This window comes from Stegodyphus dumicola, chromosome 2 (genome assembly GCF_044657685.1).
Source record: "Stegodyphus dumicola isolate Sdum_Otavi_A_Nest chromosome 2, ASM4465768v1".
Classification (NCBI taxonomy): Eukaryota; Metazoa; Arthropoda; class Arachnida; order Araneae; family Eresidae; genus Stegodyphus; species Stegodyphus dumicola.
Window position 1 is genome coordinate 94,116,517 of NC_140769.1, and position 25,151 is coordinate 94,141,667.

Sequence of the window (25,151 nt, forward strand, 5' to 3'; positions counted from 1 at the left end):
TTTCCTGGCTTCGAAAAACCTTAATGACTCTACAAACTACCGAGTAACACTGTTTCATGCTATGAAGAGAAACTGCAAACTCCCATTAGCAATATGCATAAACTAAGATATGGTGGTAATTATATCTTTTACTGAGATGTTTGTAAAATATTTTATTCTTGATAATGATCCTAACTTTCTCAGATAAATGCTTATATTATACTTTCAACATGTGTTCTCTCTCAGCATAAAATACATTTTGACGTCTGGCAGTTTATTTTTAAAAGTATTAGCCAAAGTTATAGAGATAACAATGTAGATCATCAGGTCGCTACAAGAACAGAATGATCAAGAATCGTCTAAAATTTGCAGGCTTTCTTCATCCAGTAATTGCATAATCTATATGTATAAAGAAGAATGTCTGTTTGTGTGTTTGTTTGTTCGCGATTAACTCACTCACTACTATAGCTACTGTCACCAAACTTTTACAGTTCTTTTCTGGGTCTTGGAAAAGTTCGACGTGCACTTTTTTCAAGCCAAAAAAAGAATAGCTAAAATCAGAAATATTAATTAAAACTCTGAAAACGCTAATTTTCGTCCTTATTTTTCCGAGTGGCGACAGTCTCGCACGCTAGAGATAAAAATCTACTTTATTTCGAGAAGTGTTGCCATTGCTCACTTTATCAGATCGTACGGGTTGTTAATAAAAAAATTAGTTTTACAATGAAATAAAAATAGTATTGACAAACATTATATACATTATTCCCGATTCGAAAAATCCATGGGAAGCCATATCGACTATTCCCATCTTCGTACGACTTTAATCAACCGAGTTATTAATTTAAAACTTTGAAAACACTAATTTTCGCACTCATTTTTCCGAGTGGCAACAGTCTGGCGTGTTGGACATAAAAATGCTTTATTTCGAAAAGTGTTGCTACTGCTCGCTTTCAAACCGTCGAGTTTGTTAATCAAAAATTTGTAATTTTTACAAAATCTTTCTATATAAAGAAGAATGCCTATTTGTGTGTGTGTTTGTTTGTTTGCGTTATTGACTTCTGATCAATTATGGCCAATTTTTTACCCCATTCAACCGACTAAAATTGAATATTGGTGAAATATTGCATGGAACTTGAGCTTTTACGACCACTTGATTAGAAAGACAAAATCATTGCAAACTGCGTGCCATTGTTACTGATATAATGAGAGAGAATTAGTTTATTTTTCTATCGAAATTTTTTATGTGGGTTCCATATCGTATCAGACTGAAAATGTATGATTATGAATCGTATTTTTTGCATTGTTATTAAAGAAGGATTACAGCGGTATCGTTGTCTTACTCTCAATCTAACTTAACTGGCATCGGGTACTTCCGCTAGTTAAAAATATTTAAGAAATGGAAATAGTTTTGTTTTAAAATTTTTTCTTTTTAAGTATATTTAAAATTTCAATGAAGAAATTATTTTAAACAAAAATATAGTTTTCCACTTAACCTGAATTCTGCTTCTAAACTTGTGTCCAAGATATTTGGCTACAAAAATATCACAAATTCAGCTGAAAGTAATAAATTATTTAAAGCCACTTTTTTATTTCTTCAATGAACAGAAAAATATTTACCCGAAAGTTATTTAACAATGTAACTAACTCGGATCTTGTAAATAAGTCACAATAAAATTCGTCTCGTACATATTTTGCAAATCCGTGTAGTCTTTCGTAAAAATTAAGATGTTATTGCTATAATTTTCTTTAGCAGTCGTAGATGAAAATAACAGAATTATATAATTTCGCCTTATTTTTAAGGCTTTATATAAATTTAAATATGCATGTTTTCAGTATAAAAATGTGTAAAAGATTATTTCAATTACTGGATTTCTCTAAATGCGACATCGAAAGATCACGTAGCACATTTTGTATCGGGTAAAATAACGTACATTAATTATTGTTTTATTCCTGAGAAGGCGGCATTCAGCTGCGGAAATTCAAAATCAGTATAAATAAATAAATTAAATAAGAACACTAATTTTTAGCCCACAGACGACGTTGGACCCAAAGGGCTATTAGTCTCAAAGTGGAATTTTGCGTCGTTTCACTTTCTGCGTTGGTTCACTTTTCAAACTGTTGCCACGAAATATTATCGCCATGTATTGTATTTAAATAAATTAAATAATGAATAAGCTGCGTTAATGCATGAATGTTTCTCGAATTGTGAAAATACAATGGTACCTAGAACCATCAAATTTTGAATAACGTAGTCCTCCAACCTAACACGGGCTACTTGGAAGCCCGAATTTTGAATTTCGAATTTGTTTTATTATCTATTTCAAATTTTGTAAACGAATTAATTTAAATAATAAAAATGAATTTTTAACGATTTTTTATCAATAAACACAATGATTTCAAAGCGAGCAATGGCAATGCTGTACGAAAAAAAAAAAAAAAAAAAAAAAAAAAAAAAAAAAAAAAACATTGTTTTCTCCAGCGCGGGAGACTATGTATCGGAAATTCCAAAGATATGCTGTTTTGCTGTTGAGATATTGCTTTTGAACTAAATTTTATGTGCTTTAAGTGTGAAGAATATGATATTTAATAAAAATGCTCTTTTGGGCTTAATTTAAAATCTGAAAAGCTTTCAAATTTTCTTTATTTTTTATTTTATTAATATCTCCTATAGTGCCGCAAGTTTAAAAACTGTTTGTTTAAGCAGCGTAAGAAAGATTTTCTTTTACTTGGAATTAGAAATACTTCTTATTAATTTTCCTGATATGAACCAACACACTTATAAAAATTATTAATTAGATATATTAAAAATATCTCATAAATAAAACATAAATAAATCATCTATGTAGTAGATATTATTAAAAATAAAATAAAGATAACATACTAGTTTGCTGTCACATTATTCTACTGTTACGATTTTGTTGTTTTAATTTGAAAGATAATTTAAACACCTTGTGAGACATAAAATAAGAACATTTATGACAGATTGCGGGCGGTTTGTTGTTGAATTCGGCCGCCATAAATGTTGATTATTTCTTATCGGTTTTCATATTTTAATTTAACGCTTTATGAAAGTTATGTTTACGAACTTTATGTTTCAGGTTAATGCAGTGAAATTAACATTCGTTAGAAATTAATATCGATATTTTTCTAACAGAATATGTGATTTTACCGAGTTCATAAAGTGAAAAGAGGATTTTAACAACACAAATAACATGCATGTTAATGGTAAATTGAAAATATTAATTACTATAGTACATACGTTGATATTATATAATTACATATGCTTTGAAAATATAAAAATGTGATGTAATTTTAATTTCGTTTTCGATTTTAGGAAGACATCTGGACAGAAATGATGTTTCCCGCTGTCACTCTTTGTTCATTAAATCCTATTCTAAATCAAAACATGGAAAAAACTTCCATTCATAAATTAGCGAAGCTGAAAGAAATGCTGCAGAATATTCAAACAACATCGTGAGCTACACTTTTATAAATTTTCATATTTATTAACTGCATAGTTGTTTAAAATATTTGGAAATATTTAAATATTTCGAAGTGTTTTTCTCATTGGTCTGAATTCTGCAGCATTCTGAATTACTTTTCTATTCTTTATGCCAATAAAATATTTTTATGTTTCAGGTCTAACTCAGATTTACGAGACAAATGTTATATAAATGCATTATGTATGTGGTCATGGTTCAGCGAAAGATGTACTTGTGTCCCAAATCCATGTTTAACCGAATTCTGTATAGGAGAAAACGCTACGCATTGCATTTGCTCTCCTGTTTTCTGCAAAAACCGTACTTACCATACTTGCAGTTCTGATCCTTCTTACTCAGAGGGATGCTTTTGCTCTAACGAAGATGCGTATAAGAGCTTTCCGTCGCATCCTTTATCAGATGGTAATGATTAAGCACATATTTTTCATATTTAATTATTCTAAAGGCTGGATCACTATCTTAAGGAATACCATAAAATAAATACGTAATTAGATCCAGAAATGAAGAAAAAAGTATACGTAGTGCAACCTTTCAGCTTTTCCGACGTTTTTTTAAAAATATTCCTTCGAATTGTCGTCACATTTTGCAATGCCGGATTCAAATAGTTTGTTCAGTTCGTATTTGGCTCGAACGTCTAGCCTCGAATTCTGTCTAGCGGACCCTAGATAGAATTTTAAACTGACTGAGTTGCTCCTCATGAAAGCTTAAGTAATTTCATTAAAAAAGTTTATTAATAATAAAGACTACAAACACTAATATAACGATAATCGTATAATATAAAAGTTTCTGCAATAAAATGAAAAACATAAAAAGTATATATAATTATAGCCATTAATCAGCTTTCGAAAAACTTAGCTTTCGTTTTCGGAATTTTGTATTGAAAAGAAACTGATCAGTATTATTTTCCCAATGTAGCCATTCGAGCATATCTTTTTCAACAGCAAGCATAGCTCCCTATTGTATGACTTTTATACAGTGTCTCACAAAAGTGATGGGACACTTGTGCTTTACAAAAGGAAACTGTAATAAAATAAATTAAAAATACATGTAAAAGTTTTTTGTGGGTGTGTTTTATACTTAAATTTAGTTACAATTATTACATAACATACATTTTCTCAAAATATTAAAATAATAATTTAATAAAAATACAATTGTTTAGAACGTAGCAAAAAATGGCTCACATAAGTGATGGGACACCATTAGATACTACTACGTACTACAATAAAAATATTTTTTGGGGTTTTTATTTTTACTCAAAAGCAATTAGCAATAATTTATAAAATCGTCTGCAGTCTTTCTCTCCAGTTTGTTTTGGAATTTTTGTGTTTTTTAGCTCTGTGCAGCCATGAATGCTAAACGAAAAGTAACTTTGCCTGAAATTCGAAAATTAGTTATTAATTTGCATATTGAACGTGAAAAGTCTATTAGAGAAACTGCTGAAACAGTTAACATGAGTCATTCAACCGTTTTCAATATCATTAAACGATATAAAAGAATCATATGATTCAGGATAAAAGAAGACCTGGCTGACCATCAAAGCTATCCAATGGAATAAAGCGAATTATTGTTCAAAATATGTAAAAAAAATCGAAGAATGAGTGCTCCTAAAGTTGCTGCTGATTTACAAGCATTATATGGAATAATTGTTAATCCTGAGACTATTAGAAAAGTAATTCGATCTGCTGGATATCACAGTAGAGCAGCCAGGAAAAAATTCTTCGTAAGTGAAAAGAATAGAAAACTCAGACTGGCTTTCGCAAAATCCAACATAAATAAGAACTCTTATTACTGGAATGAAGTTATATTTGCTGATGAGAGTAAATTTAATATATTTGGTTCTGACTGTAGAATCTTGGTGTAGAGAAAACCCAGGAAAGAATTTCGCAAACAGAACTTGGTGCCAACAAAACATGGTGGAGGAGGAGTTATGGTATGGGGGTGTATGTCGTCCGCTGGAGTTGGTAATCTTGTTTTTATTGACAGTATAATGGATCAGTACAAGTATATTGACATTTTAAATCAAAATTTGAAATCTTCAGCACGAAAATTGACCCTTCATAACGATTTTAAATTCTACCAGGACAATGACCCCAAGCACACTGCTTTTGAACGTTAGACTCTGGCTGCTGTATAACTGTCCTGAAATAATAAAAACACCACCACAATCTCCAGACTTAAATTCCATAGAGAATATTTGGCAAGAATTGGAATCAAGAATTCGCAAACACACCATTTCTTCAAAACAACAATTAAAATTATTGCTTCAAGAAGAATGGATTAAAATCATACCAGAAATCACAAAAAAATTAGTCGAATCCATCCCAAGAAGATTAAATCACGTTTTAAAAGTAAAAGGAAATTCAACAAAATATTAAAACATTTTAAGAAGTAAAATTTTTGGATAAATATTTGATGGAAAAGTAAGTGTCCCATCACTTATGTGAGTCATTTTTTGCTCCGTTCTAAACAATTGTATTTTTATTAAATTACTATTTTAATATTTTGAGAAAATGTATGTTATGTAATAATTGTTACTAAATTTAAGTATGAAACACACCCACAAAAAAGTTTTACATGTTTTTTTAATTTATTTTACTACAGTTTCCTTTCGTAAAGCACAAGTGTCCCATCACTTTTGTGAGACACTGTAGCTAAGTAATCATAACAGTACCTTATGTTAGGAAGAGAAGACGCAATGTTGTTAGTTTTTATGATCTATTCAGGCTTTGCAAATTTTGTTTTTGAGTCATTAAAATAAATTATATCGGCTCATTACCTAGTTCTTCAACATCAAAATCGTTGAAGTAAACATTCTCTATTATTTCACTTGCATAATTCCATAACATTCTTTGAATCTTCAAATTCTGCAAAAACACATTAAAAATATTTTGGTAATTTCTTGATTTTTTTTTTCATTTGGTATCGATTTTGTACAAATTTTGTTACAAATTACATAGAATGTATTTATTTTAGATTCGGTTTGACTATTTGGATTCTAAAGCATTCTAACAGCTAGGCGATGCAGAACAAGAATGTGTAAATTCTTTCTATCAAATTAAATTACAATGTCAAACAACATCGAGCAGTGCATATTGAGTATTGAGTAATTTATAAAGCATATAATGCACTGTTTCTTTATATTTCATCGATATGCTTGCCTATGCTTGACATTTTATTTCCGAGTTTTTGAGTTTCGGTTTCAAAATTCCGATACCACAATCAGCGTTTATTCCTGATCTTTCCAGTATTTTTTGCAGTTTCTTCACAGGGTGCATTTCTAGAATAGGTGGACGGAACTGAGCTTTGTGTTCGCATTATCACCTGCCGGCAAGGGATAATGTTATCAAACCGGTACCTGAAGCTATTGTAATTATCAATTTTATGCAAAGGTCTATTATTTTATTTCTCTTAATATTAAGTATTTGCAACATTTTGAAGGAAACAAAGGAATTTTTGGCGAATAAATTCCATTCAGAATTAGATTTTAATGAACATAATTTTAGATTTACCACATATTATTTTACTGGAACAAACTTTTGGAGATGTTACAATGTGATGATGCCCTATACTTTGACATTCAAAAAACCTAATCTAACCTTATTCCATTTATCTTCAACATTTAAATAGTCGTTTGACTTAAAAGTTTGAGTTCATTATCTATTAAGCCATGAGGCTGCTAATCATAAAGGATTAAATTTTTTGATTTAAAAACACACCGTTGTCAACAAATGTACGATAACTAAATAAATGAAAAACTACTAAAACTTGTAAAATTATTTTGGAATTAATTTCGAAATCTTTTTAATTGAAAGATTTTATTTTTATCTATTTGTAAAGACTGAAATTCTGTTTTGATTATTTTGACCACGTTGAACAGATACATGAGAGTATTTCAACTATAAAGAATGTACAGACATTAGGTATTTTTAGGAAGCAGGCAAGATGAAAAATATGCAACGCCTTCGCCGGGAATCGAACCGCGGACCTCTTAATTACGCCCTGAGCGTGCAGACCACTACACCACGAAGGCTCGCTAAGAAGGCGGGAAAAATAACTTATGAGACATAGATAAATAATTTTTTTTAAAAGAACCAAGTTTTATTGAATATTGTAGTTTTAAATGCGTATGCATGAAAACGTTCAGGAAGTTTGAGTACGTAGAACTCGATGAAAAAATTAATACTAGTTTTACGGTAGAAATAACATGCATCATTTTTGATAGGGGAGTAATTATCAAGTTCTATAAAAGAATCACATCGAAATTTTTATATTCCAAATTTAAGAAAAACGACATTGGGAACTGAAATAACTTTACTTGCATTTTTAGAAATATACATAAATGTAGTTCTTAAATCTCATAAGATAAAAACAATTCACTGTTAAGCATACTGTAATTTAACAGAAAAATATATTGTGAATAGAGCTATATGATAAACTGATATAGTAATACTGAAAAAAAAAATTCCAGAAATATGGTTATATTACGTACTGAGTCATTGAAAATTATCAGGAGAAAAATACTGTAGAAGGTTTTCTATTGTTAACATTTTGCAGAGGAATAAATTGCAAAAGTTTTAAGTTCAGAATAAAAATACCGAGAGGTTAGTTGGTTGGCATGATGATTGCATCAATGTAATTGATGGCTAAGCAAATGATGCATGTAGACATTAGGAGGAATGCCTTCATGGAGAGATTTCTAAGGAAATTAACTCGTATTTAGGATACATAACGGGAGAAGTACTAAGTACGAAACCCTGAATGAATTTCCAGTAATCAGTTTTGTTATCTACTATGCCAACTGTTGAGATCCTGCCAATGAGAGAGAAAGTTTTTATTATTAGCAATAAATTTTTAATTTTTCAAACGTTGCAGCACAAAGTATGGAATTATTCATTTATATTTATATGGAAATGATTCGAATAAAATTATATTAATAAATTCTTAGAACTAGTTAACTAAATATTGTAAGATTTTAACACAAAATTTTCTTCTGCGGTCGTTGCATGGAACGGTTAAATTCAGCCGAGCTGGTAAACCAGACGTCATTTGATGGTGTATTAAATTTAATGCATTTTAACATCATAGCATCTTATAATGCATGGCCTGTCAGTTACCACCATCCTTGATGGACAAGTATGCATATCGATTAGTTTTAGTCTAAGATTTTATCTAAATTAAATAACACCGGTGACCTCTGTGTTGATCTCTCAAAACTAGTTCTGTAGTTTCTTTCTCTGAAGATCACAGGTGATCAGCAGCTTTTTATGGACCCCGATAACTTTCGGTTTAATTTAGATTTAAATTCTGTCTAAATTTAGTGCACCTTTCTCACCCTTCTGACATGTTTGTTATACGTATAAGTGATTGTTAACCTATAGTTTAATAATGATCAGGGCCTTGTCGGTCACCTTCAGACTAACTTAAAAGCTATCTAGATTTACTGCATCTTCTCACACTTGTAACATATTTGTGAACCCCAAGTGAATGTCAACTTATAGGTTACTTATGATAAATGCCTTGACAATCGGCTTCAGGTTAATTTTGTTTTAATAATTTACCTACATTATATAACTTATAATATGTCCACTTCGTAATTTTTATTAATATATGGAGAATTGTTTTAATTAATAAATGATGATCCTAATGCCATATATTCTGCACTTGGTATGGAATCGTTTATTACGTAATATTTATCAATTCAACCGTAAAATTAATTTTTTCGTGATGTTCCATTCTAGCTTCTCACACTTGAGAATTTCTAGGGGGGGCGATAAAAGTAGTACCATTACAGGCATTTTCGGTTTTTCTGCAGGTATTCTGGGTTGAACATCAAAACTGATCTCATTTCAATTTTTGTCTCTATTACCCCTTCACTATGGTTGATGAGGAGAGGTAAAGTTGCTCAAGAAAAGAGGATAATGAATTGATATACTCGCTTATTTAAGAAAATTCATTGTTTTAAATCCATTCCTTTCTTATAGCCTGGAATTGTATTTTTATAAATAACTACAGCAAGACCAAAACACATCATATCTTAAAATTGTATTGTGAGAGTATCAGAGCCTTTAGTGAATCCACATTAAATAACACGTTTGCTTGTTGGCCATTGAATATCTATTAATGAGAACTAATTCCTGTGTAGAAATTTAAAAAAAACTTTACGTACTTTAAACAATTCTGAAAATAATTGAGCGAAAAACAAATAAAATAAAAAAAGGGAAGTTTCTTAAGGCGAGAGGAAAACACTTCTTTTAGCCGAACAATGGACTAACGAATCTTCTATTAAAATTATAGTAATATCTAGATTTTGAATAATCTTTTGAGCACTGCATTTCAAATTAAAATTAATGCTAGCTTAATCCTCAAAAAGTCTCATTTTTCGCTTGCGTTTAGAATTTTCATTTAATAGAGTTCTTATAATTCTTAAGCCTTGATTATTCTTTGCAAATAGTCTTGACCATGTTTAAAAATAACAGCATTAAATTGTAATCAAATAAAGCAAATTTTGAAGTCCGGCATTAGGTATGATGCCAGTGACATTAATAATGCATCAAAACAGTCGCTGAACACGAAGATGAAAGGACAGAGCGATACTGTGACATGATTTGATGTATATATCACTCTAACTTCGAGTTTCCATATTTACCATTGATCCTGAAAAGAAAGGCTGAAATTTGAACCTCTCTTACCTACCTCATCGAAAGAGGCTGAACTAGGACAAATTTAAAAAAAGCCTCATCTGGGAAGACGCAAAATGTGACAAAAACAAATATTATCTCGTTTTACAGATAAAATGATTATAACACTTTCACACGTACGAATATAATAATCAACAGGAAGAGTTTCAAAGTCAAACTAATCATCGTCAAATTTCAATCTTTGCACCATCGGAAAGATCGAAATATAACTATTCTAATAAAGGGTTTTTGGAATGACTACATTTTGGCGGTTTTCAAAGAATCATTAATCATTAGATTTTATTACCTATCGAGTAATTGCTAATAACAATTTATATTTAAATCAAACTTTTTAATCCCTCATTATTAGTACCACCATGCTTTTAAACATGGTGGTACTAATAATGAGAGTGATTTCTAATCAAACAAATACTTAAATTGGACAGAAATCTGTGCCATCAAACAGATCGAAAAGCCTCAAAAAATGATCTCCTCGCGTGTACTTGCTACACTAATTAGGGGGAATAATTTCGCTATGTTAAGAGGCGATTTTTTCTCTTTTATAAATTTTCTGCATTCTATAAACTAAAACATACATGAAAAAGTTACGTGTAATAGTTTTTTAAGTAGAATCCTTCTAGATAAATGCGCCAAATGTATAAATTGATTTTTTAGTTATTATAATGTCCTTGGTCATACGTAAAACTAAATCCAAAATCATGGAGCGGCTCTATGCGAACTGGTTTAATCCATTGACATAATTTCAAGGAACAATCGAAGTTGTAATATAGGTAGAATATACGTATGTATGAATGATTACATTGAATTCAGTTAAATTTCCTGCGAGAAGTTTGATTAAATATTAACAATTGTTTAAGAAAAAGCATTTTATTTCTAATCGTATACAACCAAGAATTAGATAAGTTTTTATTTTTTTAGTGTATTTAACTAAAGTATCGGAATTTGAAAGGTAATTTTTATATAATTTATTTGTGTTTCGGTTTATAATTTCTTATTACTTCAGCAATATTTCCAGTAGAAATGTTAATGAGAAACAATCTCAATTTTCATAGTTTATTTTTTATTTTCAGATTACTTGGATTACATTAATGATACGGAAGTACGCGGTATTGTACAGTTGATTCGAAAAGCGTTGTATGACCTTTCAGATATTGAAGAAGACTTGCTTCCTACTACAGATGATTTGTTTGATTATGGTGTCAGTTTTGACAACTTAGTCATAGCCTGCAGCTTCGAGCAACGGACGTGTTATAGAAAGTAAGATATTTATATTGTTTAGATGCAGTTAAACGCGCAGATTCATTTGTGTTTTTAAATTCAGTTTGAGGGTTGTAGAGACATTAGGTATTTTTGGAAGCAAGAGAGATGAAAAATGAGCAACCGCCTTCGCCGGGAATCGAACCACGGAGCTCTGAAATACCGGCCCAGCGTTCAGAACCACTACACCACGAAGGCACGGTAGGAAGAGGGGAGAAATACCTTATATAATCTCCCTTTTTAAAGGGCGACTGGGGTTTTTAGAAGACCCAATCGCCAAATTCTGGGTGAGGAGAATCCTCATTCAACACCCTTTTAGTTCGGGCGCCACTGTAGAGACATTACGTATTTTTGGAAGCAAGCGATCGAACCACGGACCTCTGGAATACCGCCCCAGCGTGCAGAACCACTACACCACGAAGGCACGGTAGGAAGGCGGGAGAAATACCCTATAGGGTTCTAGTTGAACCTAAAGACGCCTCATACGTAACTCTATTATAAAGTAGTTAGAAATTAATGAGCTACAAGAAGATTTTACCTTTACTTTAAAAGCTAGTAATAAATAAATAAGAATACAAAATTAAAAGATTTTTATCTTTTTCTGGTAGATCATTGAAAAAAAAAAAACTACATAAAATTAAAATCAAATAAATATTGCTTTTGTATATAAATTAAAATACAAACAATAATTAACTTTACAAAAGTGCAAACTTCAGATTAAAAAACTACTCTTATGTATCTGGTACGCACATTGTTTGGAGTGTAATAGATGGGCGTGTCTGCGAAAGCTGTTTCGTTATCATTCAACTATATTATGCCTAATTTACATTTTCTGGTAAAATTGAGCAGAAATGAGAAAATAAAAAGAAAATGAGATGCTAAAACAAAGCTAAATACACTTTTTAAATAACTAAATGCAGAATCGAATCTTTATTCGGTCAGGAAGTAAGAAAGGGCTTTTAACTTCGAATGTTAAAGTACAGGGTGGTTATAATTGAAGTTCCACTTTGAAATGCTTATAAATGGAAAACTACTGGACCAAATGTTATCAAACTTGGTAATCTTGTAAAGAAGGTCATGGGAATTTATTTTCCACGAAAAAAGAAAAAAATAATAAATAAAATTTGAAAAACTCACCACTGGGAGAAAATGGCGCTGCATGCAATATTGTTAAACGAAATAAGACATGAAGACCTCTGTTAATCGTTTCTGAAACGTGCTACAAAGCATGTTCAATGTGGCGTCCACCATTTTCCGAAAGCAAGTTAAATCGTATTACTGGCATTCTCAACAGCAGCTCTTAGCATATCAGGAGGAATGTTACGGACGTGTTGGTGTATCGCATCTTTCAACTACGCCAAATTGTTTAGATTATTTGCATTAATCATTTGCTTCTTCCTCCCGTAAACGAATTACAAGCCACTGATGTTTAGCATCACTCCACAAACAGTTTCGTTTTAGAAACAACTAAAAAATTTTAAACCGATATCCTCATGTCTTGAGGGGTGAATTCAGACTTCAAAAATTACAAATTAGCAATTTGTACGAAAACGATTTCCGGAATGCGCACACTTTTGCGAGTGATTTGCTATCTCACATTTTCTAATCGCTAATTTGTGGTTTTCATAGACGAATTTCTTCGTTACATGGATGGCGCACTCGACGTTTATCGCCTTTAACGCCCTTAAATGGTAATTTTGTTTAAGTCAATGTTTCTTAAGGGTATACAACATGTTAAACCCGTGTAACGAAAGGTTAAGTTAAATTCCGACCCTTATTTCGTTTAAGAATATTGCATACAGCGCCATTTCCCCTTGGTGAGATTTTAAACTGTTTTTTGCGGGAAATAAATTCCCATGACCTCCTTTACACGATTACCAAGTCTGATAACATTTGGTACAATAGCTTTCCTTTTATGACCATTTGAAAGTGGAATTTTAATTATAATCACCCTATATTTTCGGAAAGATATAAAATAAAAATAAACACGACTGTTGAATCCTTATAGATGATACAGAAAACTGAATACATATGTAGATCGCAAAAGCAGAACTTTCCAATTTTGTCGTAAACACTTTCTTAGTGTTTCATTAAATCTGCTTTGAAGTAATCAAAATTTTTACATTTTGTATATGTTACTGATAAATTCTTAATTAATACATTGTATTTCTTTCCTTAACATTTCTCAAATCATATTCTTTTTTGGAATACTGGAAAGTTGAATTCTTTTTTTTCCCATTTTAAATAACTGAATATTTAATTTTTACATTGAACGGTCTGACGATGACGTGTATGTATTGAAATATCTCTGTATATCTAAATATCTATCAGTTTGCTCAACAGTCCAACAAATAGATATTCTGAGTTAACGTGACATTGCTCATGTTTTCTGCAAAGAAATATCCCCCTTTTTCTACAATAGAAATTCTTTTGTTGTCACGAGCACTAATCGCTGTTGTCGAATGTATAATACTGCTTTTCCTTGAAAGAAAGTACTTTCTGCATATAAGAAAGTCATTGTATTATGACCATAGATACAGTCATACTGAATGTGTAGTAATACTCCATCTAATATTTTGATGCATTTGCCCTTAAAAAAGTCGCTTTCATGTGATATTTCCAAAAATCTTCTGTTTTTGGAAACCTCTGTGAATGTTCAGCGTTTGTGTTTCATTTTTTATTATTACTCCGTGATTCTGCTACTCAAAAGTTGAAAATTAAAAAAAAAAATGTTTTGTATTATTTCACCCGCTTCTTGAATACGTGGTTAGACAACCATGTAACTGTGAAAAATGATCGATATCAGATGGAACAGGAAAGACTATCAAAGTCAACCCATAATTATTTAAAACGGATGATATGAAATAAAATACATTTCGAAGATTATAACATGAACTTGGAAAAATTAGTTTTCCAGAGAAATAAGATGTAATGGTTTGGTTTGGTTTGCTTTATTTAATTACGGCAAATCACACGAGGGCTATCTACCTAAAGGGAGGGATGCTTTCGTGAAGGACTTTCTAATAAGATGTAATGACCGTAAGCAATACAGTGAAATTTTAAATGATATCAGCGACAATAGGATAGGAATAATCTTGAGTCCGAAAGTATTTCTTAACACTTTTAATGAAAAGATGCTAAACACGTACAATTTTCAAGGCCAAACACACGTAGAAGAAGCAATATACTGTTATTTTTCCTTTTTGCATTTAAAAAAAGAATAATATTTCGATAATGATGCTCTTTGTGAATTATCAGAAATTTACTTATATTTGTTTAGTAACGTGAATTTTAATTCTATTTTGCAATAATATAGTATTTTATATGACGCAAATTTCGGTACATAATGATTGCGATATGCAACGATCTGCACTGCAATCAGAAGTTTTTTGCAGTAATACATCGAGTCATTTTTTATATAATTTGGAAGATTACCCAAATAAAACGCTGAAAGCCATCAAAGCAAATTTCTATTATATTTGATTATGCTTTTGCTACGAAAACTGAAACTGTTTCCAGTTTTCATGGAATGAGTTAAATGTAGCTGACATGAATAGTTACACTGCTGTTTCGAACATGTTTTCACCGCAGTTTGTCCTGTTACGCCAGTGTACAGTTTCGTTCGCTTAGCTTTCATCGAAAGTGTCTAAACTGTTAGTAGACCTTAAGCGACAAATCGCTAAGTCTCAAATAACAACAGGAACTTGGGAAGGGTGTAAAAGATCCTTCATTAAAACTAAATAAGAACTCAAACTTGTGCTTACAACTCAACCAACCACTAGTGGAGAGATAACTTAAAACAACAGAAAGTCAAATGTAAAATTTAAAGAAAATAGTAGCCGAAGGCCACACGATAAATTTAACGCGAAGTTGGTTCAGAATTTAACGAGCATGGAATTCAACTATCGGCTGCAGTTATAATGCAAAGCAAAAGACAAGAACTCTTATTTGAGACAGCAGTAGGTAACACGGCCACGAGAGGCAGAACACGCTTTGTTTTAAAATTTCTAAAACCCTAACATTAAATAGATGCGACCTAAATTTACATTCTGGCGGGAAAACGGAAAGAGACATGGGACAAAAAATGATAGAAAGAGAGAAATAACTGGTTAATTAACATAAAGGAAATTCACTCAGTAAATCGAAAGCTGAAAGTGCATCAACATTTTCTGAGACAAATACAATTTTCAAAGCAAATAGTATTTACTGGATGAAAAAAAATATCTTGCTTGCATCTCTGGCTGGGGAGCACGATCAGTGTCTTAGCTAAAATGTTCTGAAAGTTATTAGGAAAACCAAAAATGACTTGGAAATAAGCAAAGTATAAACAAACAACCGAAAGTCCATCCCACTAACAGATTTTAGTAAGCAGGAACAGGACCGGATTTAGATTTGATGAAATCCTAAGCTATTTGAGATATGGGCCCTTTTATGAGGGATATGAGTAATTTTTTTATTTGGAATATGGTACAATTTTTGGGGGTGGCCCCAAGAAAGTGGGTCCCTAAGCTACAGCTTGTGCAACTTATACGTAAATCCGGAACTGAGCAAGAAACACTAAAAACTTTTAGAAGCCAGAAATGCCACATAGCAGGCTCGAATAATGCACATTGTATTTTCTCCAAATATGCTACATTATAGTTCACTTGTTTTCAGGAAAGATTTAAGCGTATGCACTTTGGCATACACTTAAATCTTTCCTGAAAACAACGGGTTTAACGTGGGTAGGTCCTTTCTCAGACCGCCCACCAGCGGCCGAGCGGTAAAGACGCTGAACACTGGTAGTTCGGTCTGAGGTTCTAATCCCGCGAACGGGCTGGCTGCATGGTCGTTTTCGGGGTTTTCCCCATGTGTAACGTGTATACGAGCCAGTTTCTCTTAGAAAGTCCTCCACGAAGGCATCCCATCCCTCCCTTTAGGCAGATAGCCCTCGTGTGCTTTGCCATAATTGAATAATCCAATCCAATCCTTTCTCAGACCATTATGACAATAGAGAAGGAACAGTGGTAAGGGACAATGTCTGGGCTGTAGTCTAGACAAAACATATGTTTGATGAAATGTTTCTGTATGTTCTGCAATTGCTTGGGATATTATCATGGTGTGCAATGATTTGATTTTGTGGCCGTTTTACCAGGAGTCTATTGTTCGATGATTATTAAATACACAGCTAATGTGTCACTGGGAAACGATGGCATAATGCCTCTCTATTGTTACTGAAATAACATGCCTGGTCCGACCGAAGATCGTACCAATAGTTTGCGTACATTGTGATCCATCTTAATTTTTACTGGTAAATTTCATCTGGAAAGATATATTACGGCGACTGCTTTTTGCTATGAATGTAATAGCAGTACACAAATGTTTCTCTAACTGTTACGAAGTCATATATATCATCAGAGTTCCCTTCATAAAATCTTCCAAGCATTTTCATATCAAAATCTACGCGTGCCTGCTTTGATGCCGTCATCAGCTTGTGGAGGACCCATGTGCAAAAAGATTCCAAACAATTAGAGATAACCTTACTAGATCATTTGAAGTTGACTTTTGCTAATGCACACACATCCATGAATTTTTATTAAACGTCAGTATCTTGTCCTTTTCAATCATACTGTGTATTCTCTTCACATTTCTTGCGTTTTTGCAGTCAGCAAATGACTGTTAGGTTGTTCATCACAGCCAACCTTTCGTCTCCACGATAGAGTTTGTTAAAATGATTAAAACAGTGAAACAAAGGGTTTTTTCTGCCTGAAACGCAAACTTGTAGTTTTTATGTGGCGAGAAACATATTGGAACATAATTTAAAATCCTTATTTAGAAATTTTTAGTTTTGAGACGGTAAACTTATCTGAAAAAATACAAAACTATCATTATAGTTTAACGTCAGTTTCCTGCTGAGATATGAATACAATTATTTCGGACGAAATGCTATTTGTAGTTTAAATTTGTTGCACCATCATCCGTACCATACCTGCAGCACAAAACACAGGACTTACCTTTCTTCATTCCGCGTTCCCAGACCTACAAATTTTCTTTGCTACTCTCATAAATGAATCCTTTTTGTTATTTTAAAATTAATGTAATATGAAGTGTTACTATTTAGCTGCAAGATCACCAGTCACCAAGCATCATGGTACTATGCCTGAATCTGTATCTGAATCCTTCTGAATCTGTACACATCTTACCCCCATTTTCATTGCAAAACAATTTTTTAAACGATCTCTGCTCAAATAATTTACGTACGTACGCAGCGATCGTATTCGAGGATCCACTTGCAAGAAATCTTAAGGATCTGCTAGAAAATCCTCGAGTCTCAATTCTCAATAACTTTTGCTTTTTAAATTTCGGGATCCCTCAGTCTCGAGAAAAATCATTCGTAAAACTGGAAATTTAAAACAGATAAATGAATATGCCATCTGACAAATTTTGATTTTCGTATTCTGAAAGCTGTTTTCTTAACAGATTGAGGATGCGAATCACAGCTTATCGATGTGAGAATAATTCAATTATTTTAAATGAAAGATCAGAAGAATACTGAAAGATTTGGGATCATTAAACGATAACATATCCGATAAAAGTCAAGAAAAATGTGAAAAAATATTTAACATTTCATAAGTTTTCTAAGAAATGTGTTATTTTTGTTTCAGTGATAGAAAGCTTAAGTTTTTCTATTTATTTTTTTCCACAGGAACTTCACTGTTCTGTACCACCCCAAATATGGAAAATGTTACATGTTCAATTTCTTACAAATGAAAAACGAAGATTCAGAAATGCCATTAGAGATTTACAACCACGGAGGACATAGTGGTTAGTATAAATTTAATCTGTGAAACTGAGCATTTAATAAGCTTGATTTCGTTTTCAAATCCTTTTATACTGTGGCTAATTTGAGAGTACGTTTAAATTATTTAATTCTGAAGATTTCAGTACCTTTTTATTCGAATCATTTATCCATTTGTTATTTATTTTTAATTATGAGTAACGTATTTCAGTTATACAGTATTTTTTCTTAGCATTTCCGTCAACTTTATCAGAAGATTATACTTCTTCTGATAATCTTGGGATCCCAACTGTGAGAATTCTATTTGTGCTTTTGCTGTGTTTCTACCTATAACTGAGACAGCCTACTTAAGCCATAGGGCCACTTGTGGTCAGAAGGAAGGTCTGCTCCCCACAAACAAACTACATTTGATCAATTACTAAAAATTTAGAACTCGGTATTTGCATATGCAATCACCGTTCAAAAGCTCTAGCTTGTGGATAATCAAACTGCAATGGCAGCGATGCTGCAGATAGAACTACTCATAAAAATATCTTTCAATATAATTAAAAAAGTATACAATTTTTAACACACATTATTTATTTTTCCTTTCCAAAGTTTTTCTTTGTGTCAGCTAATCCACATCTTCAGCTGGAGTGAATTTTTGTGCATACCTGGATATTGTCACGTAATTATTCCCCCATTAGGTAGCCATAAAGCAGATCTGGTAACAAGTGTAACGAAATAATTTTCTTGATGCAATTGCCATCCCTATTTATGTTAGAATTAATTTTGGTTTTAAAGAATAAGTTCGTAAATAAAAATTCTAAGGAGAAAGTAGATTAACAATCTATCCATTCTGAATATTGTGGTGAACCGGACGTGATGTTTAAAGATAAGTGTCAGAGAATTTGTTAATATTGAATTTATTGATATAAGATTTTATTAATATGGAAAATATTATTAAAGAAGAGCACCTGTTAGAGCAACGTTCACAAAGCTTTATAATTCGTTAATAGGGTCTTTAAATGAAACAGATTTAAAATGCGATTGAATTGAAATTTAATTTTCTTCTTTAGAGAGAATTACTAGAGGTTTGGCTGAACTAGATGATAAAATTTGCACTGCTTTTATAGACGCCAAATCTGAATATTTTGATGCTGAATACGAGAAAAATTAGATGTAGCTTGCATTTGTACAAAAGCATGTGTTCCGTCTTTTGGTAGATAGATGGTGCTCTTGCTGCGCGTCGAACAAAAAATATTCTACTTGACGCTTGAACAAAAAGAATGACTCATGCCTTATTTTTTTTATGCTTGATTACGTTTTCATGGCCGCTATATGCGGAAGTAATATATTATATATTTAAGTTCTATCGTTAATAAATGTGATTTCTGTGTTCTGTGAAATTCTGAAGTGTTGATCGTCAATTTAATGCTCTCCTAACCTGATCTTGAAAAACTTGACATTATGACTCATCATACACTATATTTTTGGTGCCGAAACCTGGGAAAAGGGGAATTACCTATTGAACGGTAAGAATTTGGATTTATTTGCATGAAAGCTTATCAATCTCTGGAAAATAGTTAAGAATGTCTATTGAAAAGTTGAAATCGAAACGTTCTTCAGTAACAAAAGCTTCAGCTTCAGCTTCAGTAACAAAAACTTTGACTAAAGCTGAACATTTGCTTTCGATTTCTGATCTAAATGAACAAAATATCCTGGAATTGAATGAATTTTTAGAGATTTTAAATAACAAGCATGATTCCTTAAAGTAGCTTGATAAAGAGATTGATACTCATATTACTGATATGAATGAATATGAAAAGGAAGTAAACATAAATGAAGACTATAATGAAAAATTCATTTGTAGTAAATTGAAAATTTCTAATTGTATTAAAAATTATGAAAAAAGTTGTGCCAGAACAAATAATGATGATAATAGCGCACATAATGTTGTTTCGAATGTTCCTAATGTGTCCATAAAACTTCCTAAACTGACACTAGAAAAGTTTTCTGGTGATTCTAGTAAGTGGCTAGAATTTTTTAATGCATTTTAAAATTCGATTCATAAGAATCCAACTGCAAAGAAAGTCGAAAAATTTACATACTTAAAATCTTTGCTTGTTGGACAAGCTTATAATTGTGATTCTGGTCTCTGTTTGACTGAAGATAACTATGATAGTTGTTTAATGTTGCTTAAAGAAAGATTTGGAAGAAAACATTTAGTCATAAACAGCCACATGAACACGTTATTGAATCTGAAACTTGTTAAAAATTCAAACAATATTTATGTATTGCGTAAACTTTATGATCAGCTTGAAATAAGCACAAGAAATTTAACGTAACGTAACGTAACGTAACTCGCTTAACGTAACAAGTGGCAGTTATGGACATTTGTTAAATTCGATAATATTAAAATTACTTCCACAAGATTTGCCATTAGAGTTTCAAAGAAAACGCACTTCTAAAGAGGATTACGAAATAAACGGACTTGCTGAGCTCATAAAAAATGACGTCGAGTGTCGCGCAGCCGTTGTCGTCCATAAATAACTCGCGAAGTTTAAAAACAGCGGAACAAATTATTCGAAATCAGCCGTCATTTAGAACTAAAAACACTCATTATAACAATCCTAAATCACAAGCCTCTGCTTTTAACACATCGGTAAAAGTGTTTTGCATATTCTGCAAATCAAACGAACATACATCTGCCAGATGTTTGAAATTTTCCGACGTGCAAAAACGAAACAAATTAAAAGGTGAAGATCGTTGTTACAGATGCTTTCTAAAATCAGATCTGTCATCGGATTGCAGGTCAAAAATACAACCATGCGAAAATTGTAACGAGAAAAATCATAATAAACTTTTCTGCCGTTTGAAATCGAAAGAAAAGGAAGATGTTAAATCTGCAGATACGCAAAATAAAACTTTAGTATCTACTTCCCACTGTAATACTCTAGTGTCCTAGACTCTTCCCACTGTAATACTGAAAATAGTGTGCTTTTACAGACATATTCTGTTATTGCTCAAAGCAAAAATAAATCGAGAATCGTAAGATTATTAATTGATTCAGGTAGTGAATCACCACAAGTTAGCGCACGATTTAGAATTGCAAGTCATTAGAAAAAAATGTCTAATCATTTATTCGTTTGGAAATCAGCGCGGTAACTCGCAAGAATTTGTTGTATATAGTCTAAAAATAAAAAATAAAAATGGTGATCGCTGCGCTTGTTGTAGAAGCTATTGTGATAGAATTAATATCATCAATGTCAAAACATTAAAGAATTTATGACAAAAAGGGTTTGGAACTTTCGGATACAAGTCCCGTTAATGAGAACATAAATATTCTGCTTGGCGTGGAGCATTTTTGGTATATACAAACAGGAAGTATTTCAATGATAAATGATGGTTTTTTTATAGTACCGACGATATTTGGATACACAGTGATGGGTAAAGTAAAAAATAATAATACTCGAATTAATGCGTTGTTTTATCTACTGCTGAAGGAAATACATTTGACTTGCAGTCATTTTGGAAATTGGATTCAATAGAAATCGAAAATGAAAATAAAACATTTTCGGCAACTGATTTGAATACTATTAAGCATTTCAGCAACAGTTTGAAATTTAATAACGGCAGGAACGAAACAAAACTCTTTTGGAAGGACAATAAATCACAACTCGCTGATAATTTTTTCGTTGCTAAACAACGATTTCTAGGACTAAAGCTTAAATTAAAGGGAAATGATTTCCTATATAATGAATATGATAATATAATTAGAGAATAAGTTGAAAAAGGGATTATTGAACAATGTAAGTTTGTTGAAAATGAACCTAACTGTTATAATGTGCCTCATAACCCCGTTATACGTGAATGAAAAGTAACAAGAAGAATAAGAATAGTTTATGAGGGCCTCACCTCTAGGTCTGAAGGAGCTAAATCGTTAAATAAATGTTTGATGTCAGGCCTTAATTTAAATCCTAATCTGTTGGATATAATTTTAAAATTTCGCGTATATAAAGTTGCATTTTGCGCAGACATAGAGAAGGGTTTTCACCAAATTCAAATTGATAGTGAAGATAGAAATTTCTTAAGGTTCTTGTGGTTTGATCATTCTTCCGACAATAGTGACAATAGTTTAGTCTTTAAGGTTTTCCGAATGTGCCGAGTGCCATTTGGGATGACAACAAGTCCGTTTATTTTGCCTGCCACTATCAAACGTCATATTAAAAGTTATGAAAAGAAATATAGCAAAGCTGTTGACATGTTAAATAAGTCCTTATAGGTTGATGATCTTATCCATGGAGCAGACTCCGTTGACGAAATTTTTTTCATTATCAACTGATGCAGTTAAAATTCTTCAAGACGCTGGTATGAACTTAAGAAAATTTGCATCAAATTCCGTATCTTTAAAAATCATTGGCAAGATATTGGTTTAATTAATAAGGTGTTCCAACTAAAATTCCCTAAAGGGATAAACTGAAGTTTGCTTTTCCTGAGGCGGGGGAGGGGGGGAATACAGTTAGAACACGCAGGAACGAGGATGTGCTAACATGTATAGATCCGGCACTGTGCCGCGTATGATATTTCATATTTTGTTTCAATCATGTTGTTACTGTTTTCAATAAATAATCAAAAGACAACTCGTGTGAATTAAATGACTCAACACTTCAGAACGAAGATATCACAATAACTGTTAGTGAATGCCGGACGTGATTTCAACCTTCTGATGGAATGTGAACCTTTCTTTGTTTTGGAAGTTTCTGATTTGCGACCATGGAATTGAGGTAGGTTCCTTTAGATTCAGTTCTTGACGTGTTATGATTTTGTATGTGATAGGAACTTTTGAATTTATAGTGGTGATTTAATTATTTCGTTGTTGTAAATTGATTTGAAATTTAGTTTTGAAAACAGAAGTAGTTTATGCAAACATGGTGAAACGAGTTGAAAGGTTAAGGCAAAAACGAAACTGCATTAGGAAGCTTTTTTGTAATCTTTTGGCAAAAATTGAAGACGCAATAAATAAACCTTTAAGTTAAATTTACAGTAAAGAACAAAAACTTGATGATCTTTATGATCAAAGAAACCAGTTGATTGAAAAGATAAAAAATATTAATGGTTTAGATAGTGAAATAGAAACTATAATTGGTATAGATGAGTTAGAAAACGAAATTGCTGAGAGTGAAGAATATCAGGAACGCGGTATTCAATGGAAAAAGAAATTAGATAGGCATATAGAAAGTGCTTTTAACGGGGCTTCGCAAAATGAAATTCGGGTTAATGAAAATGTTAGGTTGGAACAACGCGTAGTAAGAAACGAAAGTAGTGTAGTTAAGCTTCCGAAATTAAGTATTGAGAAGTTTTATGGTGATTGTAGCTCTTGGTTGGATTTCTGGAATTCCTACTAGTAGCTATTCATAATAACAATTCCTTAAGTAAGGTTGAGAAGTTTTCGTATCTGAAAAGATTTTTGGGAGGTACTGCCTTATCAGCAGTTTCGGGATTTTCGTTAACAAACGAAAATTATGATTCCTCAATTAAGTTGTTAAAAGAGATTCGGAAGGCTAGATTTGATTATAAGCTCGCACATGAATAAACTGTTACTGATTGATTCCGTTAAGACATGCGCGAACGTTCCAGCATTGCGAAGAATGTATGATGCGATTGAGATTCAAATTCGATCATTAAAGTCTTTAGGTGTTGCAGCAAGCACTTATAGTAGTTTACTTTGCCCGGTAATACTACAGAAAATTCCAGAAGAGCTAAATTTGTATTACAATAGACAACGCGAATCGCGTGAATCATTTGATATCGAGCACTTAGTTGAGTTTTTGAGAAAAAGAGATAGAAATAAGAGAAGCGTCTTTTTTATTATCAGATTCAAAAACTTTAAGCGAAATGAAATTCCCTTTAGTAGTAGAGAAACGAGTCAAAATTATCAGAAAAATTATGTAGACTCAAAACGAAACATTTCAAAAGCGCGCATTCCAACAGCAGCTGCTTTAACAGCCGTAGCGAATGAAATGTGTAGTTTTTGTTCGGATAAATCTCACGAAACACATAAATGTCCCTTACCATTATCAGAAAAAAGAAATTCGTTAAAATTACAAGGGCGATGTTACATTTATTTGAAACGTAGACATGTAAGGATCTTAAGTTTTACTAACGTTTATTTTATTTTAAATCTTTACTATCACTTCTTATTTTCTACTTCCGGCCAGAATTATAAGCGTTAACGTATTTATGCAAAGTTTGTCTGGCGAACGCCAAGTACTTAAGTTGTGGCTTTTTGCCAAGCGAGAGAGAGGAAGCAGTTAGTCGAAGCAGGCCGCTTACCTTAGAAGTTTTACTCAGTTGCTGGTTGCCTTCCAGGCCAGAGGTTTAATCCTCTTGATAACTTTAAACGTATTGTAGTGTTAGCAGTTCTCTGTACTACATACGGCTTCCTGTTAATATAAGGCCAATCTTCCACGTTTATTATTTTAAAGTTAAAGTAGAGTTTAGTTATATTTTTATATTCTTACGTTTAGACCACGAGTAGTGGGTCTTTGTATTCCGAAGTACGGAAATTATTGTAAATAGAGAAAAATAAAGGGTTTTGTATACCCTTCTTGTGTATCCTGTCTACTTCCCACAGTTATTGAACATAGCTTTAGTAAGCTCTCTGTTCCGAGTCAGGTCCTTGCATGTTCCCGAAGAAAGTAAGACGGAACATTGAACCTGATAGTGGCGCCCGACGAAGAGGAATAACCATGGCCGAGTTTCAAGAAGAACCTGTGCTGCCTGCAGAAGCGGCTCAGAATCCAGAAATGCCAGCTGCCGCCCTGGAACGATTTGGTTACATCGTCCAAACCATGCGCGCATCGATGAAACCAGAAGCAACATTTAATGGAAACTCACCGGTTACCAGTTTTTTGGAAAAACTAGATGACCACTTCATGCTCTACCCCGTGCACGAGT

At 32.3% G+C, this 25,151-nt stretch overlaps 1 protein-coding gene across 1 annotated transcript in view; it reads left to right on the top strand.

Annotated features, from left to right (window-relative positions):
- Positions 1-25,151, top strand: part of LOC118189186 (degenerin del-1-like) — a 93,526-nt gene that overhangs the window by 24,371 nt on the left and 44,004 nt on the right. The window contains exons 5-8 of the mRNA XM_085810919.1: positions 3,314-3,453; positions 3,619-3,881; positions 11,248-11,434; positions 18,120-18,238. Coding sequence (XP_085667045.1) covers positions 3,314-3,453; positions 3,619-3,881; positions 11,248-11,434; positions 18,120-18,238 — 709 coding nt within the window. The remainder of the gene's footprint in view (positions 1-3,313; positions 3,454-3,618; positions 3,882-11,247; positions 11,435-18,119; positions 18,239-25,151) is intronic.